Consider the following 7,450-nt stretch of genomic DNA (forward strand, 5'->3'; position numbering starts at 1 on the left):
GACTGTTGGTCTGCTTTTGGTGTGAACGTAGCGTATGGTGAAAAAGTGAGAAGGGGACCCTTCCATGTTCACTGGAAGCTAAAGCTGTTTTCTGTCAGTTTAGAAAGGGCCAGGGTCTCTTATTTTTGATGGATGTTGGTTATCACTGGTTGTGAGTTACCAACCTCCAAGTGAAATTAATTGAAAAGTAATTTTCATGAAAAGAAAGGCATAGTGTTATGCATTAGTTATTGCACATCTGTGTGTTGCATGGTACATGTGAATTAGGGATGTCAGGGGGGTCACTGGAGCGCAAAACCACGTCAGCAGGTATAATATTTTGTCATTTCACCTAATTTACTCCCATTTTAATATTTTTAAATTGCAATTAATTATGGCCTAACATGATTAAATCTAATCAACATTTGAGTTCATTGATAACTAGAATTAATGTTTGGAAATGTGGAACTTTGTCACAATTAGATACTTGCTTTATTTAATTCAAAAGCAATGATGTGATGGGTAAGTATAAAGATCTTAAAGTTTGAAGAATAGTGCAGGTTTGATGGATGAGCTGCATTCATCCCCATTGGCTCCCCCGGGGGAAGTGCATTACCATTGGCTCCCTCAGGGAAGTGCATTCCCATTGGCTCCCTCGGGGGAAGTGCATTCCCATTGGCTCCCTCGGGGGAAGTGCATTCCCATTGGCTCCCTCGGGAGAAGTGCATTCCCATTGGCTCCCTCGGGGGAAGTGCATTTCCATTGGCTCCCTCGGGAAAGGGCGCTCCCATTGGCTCCCTCGGGGGAAGTGCATTCCCATTGGCTCCCTCGGGGGAAGTACATTCAAGAGGCAAAGCGTTTTTCTTTCAACCCTTCTCTCACTTTAACAGGAGAGTTTAATTTTCTGGAGGTTGATATTTCTGTTTTAAATCAAATCAAAGTTTATTTGTCACATACTCCATCATACAGGTACAATGTGCAGTGAAATGCTTAAGTGTAAAATTGAAGTCAATTTAAATTTAAAGTCATTTCAATTGGCCCAGACAGTTTTAGTGTGATGAACAGTGTGAGATGCAGGCTGGTACAGGTACATTACAAGGTTTGTGATTTAAAGGGGAAATAACTTAAAAGTAACTTAAATTAACTTATAAGACATGGGTACTGCACCGAAGTGCTTTTGTGCAGCCTAATGAAAGGGGAATAGGAAGAAAGGCTGTGTATGCTTATGCCTATAGCCCTGGTACACCCACCAACATGCCTATAGCCCTGGTACACCCACCAACATGCCTATAGCCCTGGTACACCCACCAACATGCCCATAGCCCTGGTACACCCACCAACATGCCTATAGCCCTGGTACACCCACCAACATGCCTATAGCCCTGGTACACCCACCAACATGCCCATAGCCCTGGTACACCCACCAACATGCCTATAGCCCTGGTACACCCACCAACATGCCTATAGCCCTGGTACACCCACCAACATGCCTATAGCCCTGGTACACCCACCAACATGCCTATAGCCCTGGTACACCCACCAACATGCCTATAGCCCTGGTACACCCACCAACATGCCTATAGCCCTGGTACACCCACCAACATGCCCATAGCCCTGGTACACCCACCAACATGCCTACAGCCCTGGTACACCCACCAACATGCCTATAGCCCTGATGAACATAGGATTTTTTGGCAAATTCTTGCATGTGTTTTGGGGAAAATTGTTTTTTTTTTAGACCCAGGAGAAGGCACTGTATTGTAAGTATATGTTCATGGTATTTTATTTTCTGTAAATTAAGTATTCAAACAGGCCCCACGATTAATCACTGTAGATATGAAATATCCATATTAATATTGTACTGAATTTATATAGGGTCTTACATATCACAGTCTCAATGTATTCATTGACATGAACCATTTTAGTTTTCAAACTGACCTGAGGGTGTTGCATTAAGTGGACTAATCATTCAATAATGAATTCCTTAACAACAGCAGTTCATTTCACAATGAAGTGTCGAAGGCCTTTCACACAAGTATCACATCCCAACCGATAACCAACGGTCCGCTTCACAGCCTGCCGTTTCGGAAGTACGCGCACGGGCTCTTCGACAGTCCGCCGGTAGAGGGCGGAGGCAGATTGGGGAGGCAGATCCCGTTTCCATGGGGAAAAAAAAGTCCTCTCTCCATTCGGCGCCATTTTCAAATGCCTTTAGCGCCGAAACTTGCGCTACAGAGCCGCCGGAAGACAAGGGGAGGGGAAGGAGCTTCGCCAGCAAGTCAACCGACGAAGTTTAAATGCCTCAGTTACCGGTCTAATAAAGCCTAATACATACATTAACTTGGCGAATAGCTAACACAGATATAATTTGGCTGATATCGACACTGAGACCTGACTCGTTAAGAAGGGAACATATATTTGGACGCGTCAGCTATCTCAGCTACGAAGCTAGATAGGTGCAACAGCTGGATGAACAATTCTGACTTGTAAGTGGTTAGCTAGAGCTAGCTATTATTACCTGCAGGTTACTTCTATTTTGGCTAGCTATATGACGTTTGTAAGCACTTACATTTAAACAATTACATCTGTAAGCTGTTGTACAACCTATGTATTGATGTTCTTGACATTCGCTTGTTTAAGAGTGTTGGTGTTATTTTTGTTTACTTGTTAGCGAGCAAGAGCTAGCTAGGTTAATTGGCTGGTGTGTTTAGCTCGAGCGTAGGATAATTCATTAAAGATCTGTTCATCCAGTTAGTTAGCTAGCTAGTTGAAATTAATAGTGTTCCAGATATACACCTTAACTAACTATAGCTAAATATATGAATGTCAGCTGTGCGATAGATTTACTTCGTTAGCTGTTTGCTAACATATTGGCAGGTTAACTATCCCTTAAAAAACTAGCTAGCTTGCTTTCAGTTCTGTCAGTTATCGTTTTGTTTGTATGGACTTCCGTTTGCAAGCTTGCTTGTAACTAACTAGCTAATGTTAGCAATTCACTTTAGTAAGTTAGCTAGTTATGATACAGTAACGTTAGCGCCTGGCTACACGAGATGTGCGCATGTAATCGACAGCATGTTATATCCCTTATTCCTCCACCTTCTAGAGCTTTGGGTTGTGAAGCTTTTTGTCAAAATGACCACCAACGCCGAGAGAAAATTCATCAACCTGAGGAAACGGCTTGACCAGCTAGGCTATAGGCAGCCTTTGGGCATTGAGTCGCTGCCACTGGTGGAGAAATTATTCAAGTAAGTTTGACCTAATCAAGGTAAATGCGTGATGAAGTATAGTAAGGCCCAAGTAACTTCAAAACGCAGTGTCAGTATATGAAGTTAGCGAGTTCGTTATTTTTCTTAATCAGATGACAGGTAAATTGGCCAGGCTGTGAAAGTGAATTGTCTTGGATCTGTTTTTCTGGCTTATTGGGAATATTGGTGTTGGTAGCGAGTCACCTGTACAGCCTTACACACCCTATGGCGTCACAGAGCTCAACACACAGGTAACACCCAAGTCGCTCGCGGGTGGAAAATGCAGTTTGTGTCGATTTTGGAACGTCATCTCTTTCGTATTAATATTATACCAGAGAAAAACCAGATGCTTTTGGTCTAGTTTAAGCTTCTGAACTGCTCCAATATTTGATTGCTTACTACATCAGCATTACTTGGTGTATGACTTCCAACCGTCTACGACTAGCTGATATTTTGGTTAAGAACAGAAACGGTTAAATAGATAATTTATTTTAAAACTGATACAATGTTGGGTCTGGCCAGAAAATGACCAAAAAAGTGTTAAATATATATGCACAAATGAAGGTGATGTGATGTGTTGTGGCTCTGGTTTCACTGGTTTGATGTGTTGTGGCTCTGGTTTCACTGGTTTGATGTGTTGTGGCTCTGGTTTGGCTGGTTTGATGTGTTGTGTTGTGGCTCTGGTTTCACTGGTTTGATGTGTTGTGGCTCTGGTTTGATGTGATGTGTTGTGGCTCTGGTTTGGCTGGTTTGATGTGTTGTGGCTCTGGTTTGGCTGGTTTGACTGCTTTGGCTGGTTTTATGTGATGTAGCTGTGGTTTGGCTATTTTGAGTTGAGTCTAATGTAATAATGTGATAATGTGATAATGATGTGATCATTTTAATGATGCTTGGGGTTGTGGCTGTGGCTCACAGTGACCTGGTGCACACCACGGAGTCCCTGCGCAGTGCGAAGCTCTCTGCAGGACGGACGGAGCAGGAGAGCCGGAGCGTGGACTCTGTGCTGGAGCCGTACCGTGCAGAGAACGCCCGGCTGGTGAGGGAGAACAACCAGCTGCACCTGGGGCTGCTCCGGCTGAAGGAGGACAAGGAACGGCTCAACAGAGGTCCTGTTTACCCCGGTTACTGCTATCATCCCCATGGTTACTGCTATCATCCCCATGGTTAACTGCTATCATCCCCACGGTTACTGTTATCATCCCCACGGTTACTGTTATCATCCCCACGGTTACTGTTATCATCCCCACGGTTACTGTTATCACCCCCACCGCATCCCCATGGTTACTGCTATCAACCCCACCGCATCCCCATGGTTACTGCTATCACCCCCACTGCATCCCCATGGTTACAGCTATCACCCCCACTGCATCCCCATGGTTACAGCTATCACCCCCACCGCATCCCCATGGTTACTGCTATCACCCCCACTGCATCCCCACGGTTACTGCTGTCATCCCCATGGTTACTGCTATCACCCTAGAGGAAAGTACAGTTTCAAGTCCTAGAGTGATCACATTGATAAAACTTGAACCCTTGAAGAGTAAATCAACTTTCCAAGTAGCATACCGTGGTTGGCAGAAAGAATAAAAGCAGAAAGAAAAGCTCAGTGCTGATGTATCTGTCTGTTACAGAGCAGAAGCTCAGTGCTGATGTGTCTGTCCCTTACAGAGCAGAAGATCTCCATCAGGAAGCTGGAGCAGGACATGTGTGATCTGAAGTTCCTGAATAACCAGTACGTGCACAAGGTGCGGTCCCTGGAGAAGGACTGCAAAGCCAAGACCGAGCGCATCCAGCAGCTTCAAGAGAAAAACCTGCAGGCCGTGGTGCAGACGCCGGGTAGAGCTACACCCTCACCTAACCCTACACCCGTAGCTAAGTAATGCATATTGACTGACTGAGCAGTTGAGTGGTGGGTGTTGATTGGTTGCTTTGGTGAGTGGCGAGTGGTGTGTGGTGATTGGCTGCTTGTTTGGCAGGAGGGAAGAAGCGCTCCATTCCCTTCAGACGGCAGCGGATGCAGATTGATGACCTCATTCCCCCCTCCTGCGGCCCCTCCCACCCCGCGGCTCAGCCTGATGACCCGTACATTGCAGATCTCCTGCAGGTGGCTGACAACAGGTACAACACCCTACCTCTTACCTGCTACCTCCTACCTCCTACCTGCTTTACCTCAACAGGTACAACTCCCTACCTGCTACCTCCTACCTGCTACCTGCTTTACCTCAACAGGTACAACACCCTACCTGCTACCTGCTACCTGCTGGGGTTTCCTGCTTTACCTCAACAGGTAAACCCCCTCACTGTGCCCTTCCCCCCCTCTAGGCCCATCCCTTCCTTTTCCACTTTCTCCCCCCTTACAGACTCTGATGTTTCTCAACTCCTGCTCTGCCACCGCCCTACAACCTGTGCCCTTGACCCTATCCCCTCTTCTCTTCTCCAGACTATCACACCTGACATTCTCCCATTTGTCACCTCAACTCCTCCCTGTCTTCCGGCTGTTTTCCGGCATCCTCCAAGAGGGCCCACATCACTCCGCTGCTAAAAAAGCCTACCCTGGATCCCTCCATCATCCAGAACTACCGCCCAGTATCTCTTCTTCCTTTCCTTTCTAAAACTATAGAACGAGCCGCTTCTACTCAACTTTCTTCTTTCTTTTCTAACAACAACCTGCTAGACCCCCATCAGTCTGGCTTCAGATCGGGCCACTCGACAGAGACTGCGCTCCTCTCCGTCAGTGAGTCACTTCATGCCGCACGAGCAGCCTCCCTCTCCTCTGTCCTCATTCTTCTAGATCTCTCTGCTGCCTTCGACACTGTGGATCACTCCATCCTCCTGTCTGCCCTGTCAGCAACGGGCATCTGTGGCACAGCCCTGGACTGGATTGAGTCCTACCTCTCTGGTCGCTCCTTCCAGGTTGCCTGGGCTGGTTCGGTATCGACACCTCGGCCCCTCGCCACAGGAGTTCCCCAGGGCTCAGTCCTTGGCCCACTTCTTTTTTCTCTCTACACTCGCTCCCTTGGCCCTGTGATCACTGCACATGGGCTATCCTACCACTGCTATGCGGACGATACCCAACTCTTCGTCTCGTTCCCGCCGTCTGATACGCAGGTTTCAGCCCGTATCTCTGCTTGCCTGAGGGACATCCAGAGCTGGATGGACAACCACCATCTAAAGCTCAACCCAGGTAAAACTGAAATGATATTCATCCCTGCTAATACCTCTCCCCATCTGGATCTCTCCATTTCCCTCGGGGATACCACACTCACGCCGTCACCCAGTGCAAGGAACCTCGGCGTGGTGATGGACAGCAGACTGTCCCTTTCCGAGAACATTGCGGCGGTGACCCGGTCTTGCAGGTTCTTCCTATACAACATACAGTGAATCCGCCCCTTTCTCACCCCCTACTCGACCCAGCTCCTGGTCCAAGCGATGGTTCTGTCCCGCCTGGACTACTGCAATTCCCTCTTGGCTGGCCTCCCAGCGTCCGCCATCAGACCCCTCCAACTCATCCAGAATGCAGCAGCTCGTCTGGTCTTCAACCTTCCCAAATACTCACACGTCACCCCCCTGCTTACTTCCCTCCACTGGCTGCCTGTCATGGCTCGCATCAAATTCAAAACATTGGTGCTAGCCTTCCAAGCAGTTAAAGGGTCTTCCCCAGCTTATCTACAAAAAATCATCAGACCCTACACCCCTGCCAGACCTCTTCGTTCAGCCTCCACAGGCCGCTTGGCACCTCCCCCTCTCCGAACCTCCACCTCACTGTCTGTTCTGGCTCCACGGTGGTGGAACGAACTCCCCGTTGAGGTCTGAACTGTAGAATCTCTCCCCACCTTCAAGCGCAAGCTGAAGACACACCTCTTCAAGCAGCACCTCTCCCCATCCCTCCCTACCTCCCTGTGAACCTTAATTGTTGTCTCTGTGACTTGCTTTGTGTATCGGTATTTTTAGTTGGCTAGGTAAGCAGTGTTTGGATAGTTAACTTTGGTCACTTTTGCTCTGTTTGTTTGTTTCTTTGTTTAAAAAAAATTGGCCCTCATCCTTATCTTTGTTGTACAGGTAGCAGTTGAAATTGTACTTCCCTCTAGGGTCTTTCAGCGAACTTATCCCTGGTTATGGGTATGCACTTTGTTGTACGTCGCTCTGGATAAGAGCGTCTGCCAAATGCCAATAATGTAATGTAATGTAATGGATAGGGAGTGGGTTCAGGGGTCAGGGTTATGGAT

General features: G+C 47.3%; 1 protein-coding gene across 2 annotated transcripts in view; it reads left to right on the forward strand.

The window, feature by feature from the left end:
- The first annotated feature begins 2,132 nt into the window (after positions 1–2,132).
- The window catches only part of cep135 (centrosomal protein 135), a 45,516-nt gene continuing 40,198 nt past the window's right edge, over positions 2,133–7,450 (forward strand). Inside the window, exons 1-5 of one of the 2 annotated variants that reach the window (XM_061240606.1) lie at positions 2,133–2,465; positions 3,083–3,224; positions 4,140–4,330; positions 4,893–5,060; positions 5,201–5,342. In XM_061240606.1, the coding sequence (XP_061096590.1) occupies positions 3,112–3,224; positions 4,140–4,330; positions 4,893–5,060; positions 5,201–5,342 (614 nt within the window). In that variant the 5' untranslated portion in view covers positions 2,133–2,465; positions 3,083–3,111. Of the gene's footprint in view, positions 2,466–3,082; positions 3,225–4,139; positions 4,331–4,892; positions 5,101–5,200; positions 5,343–7,450 lie in introns of those variants that run through there. The other variant, XM_061240607.1, reaches the window with a different exon arrangement.

This window comes from Conger conger, chromosome 4, assembly GCF_963514075.1.
Source record: "Conger conger chromosome 4, fConCon1.1, whole genome shotgun sequence".
NCBI lineage: Eukaryota > Metazoa > Chordata > Actinopteri > Anguilliformes > Congridae > Conger > Conger conger.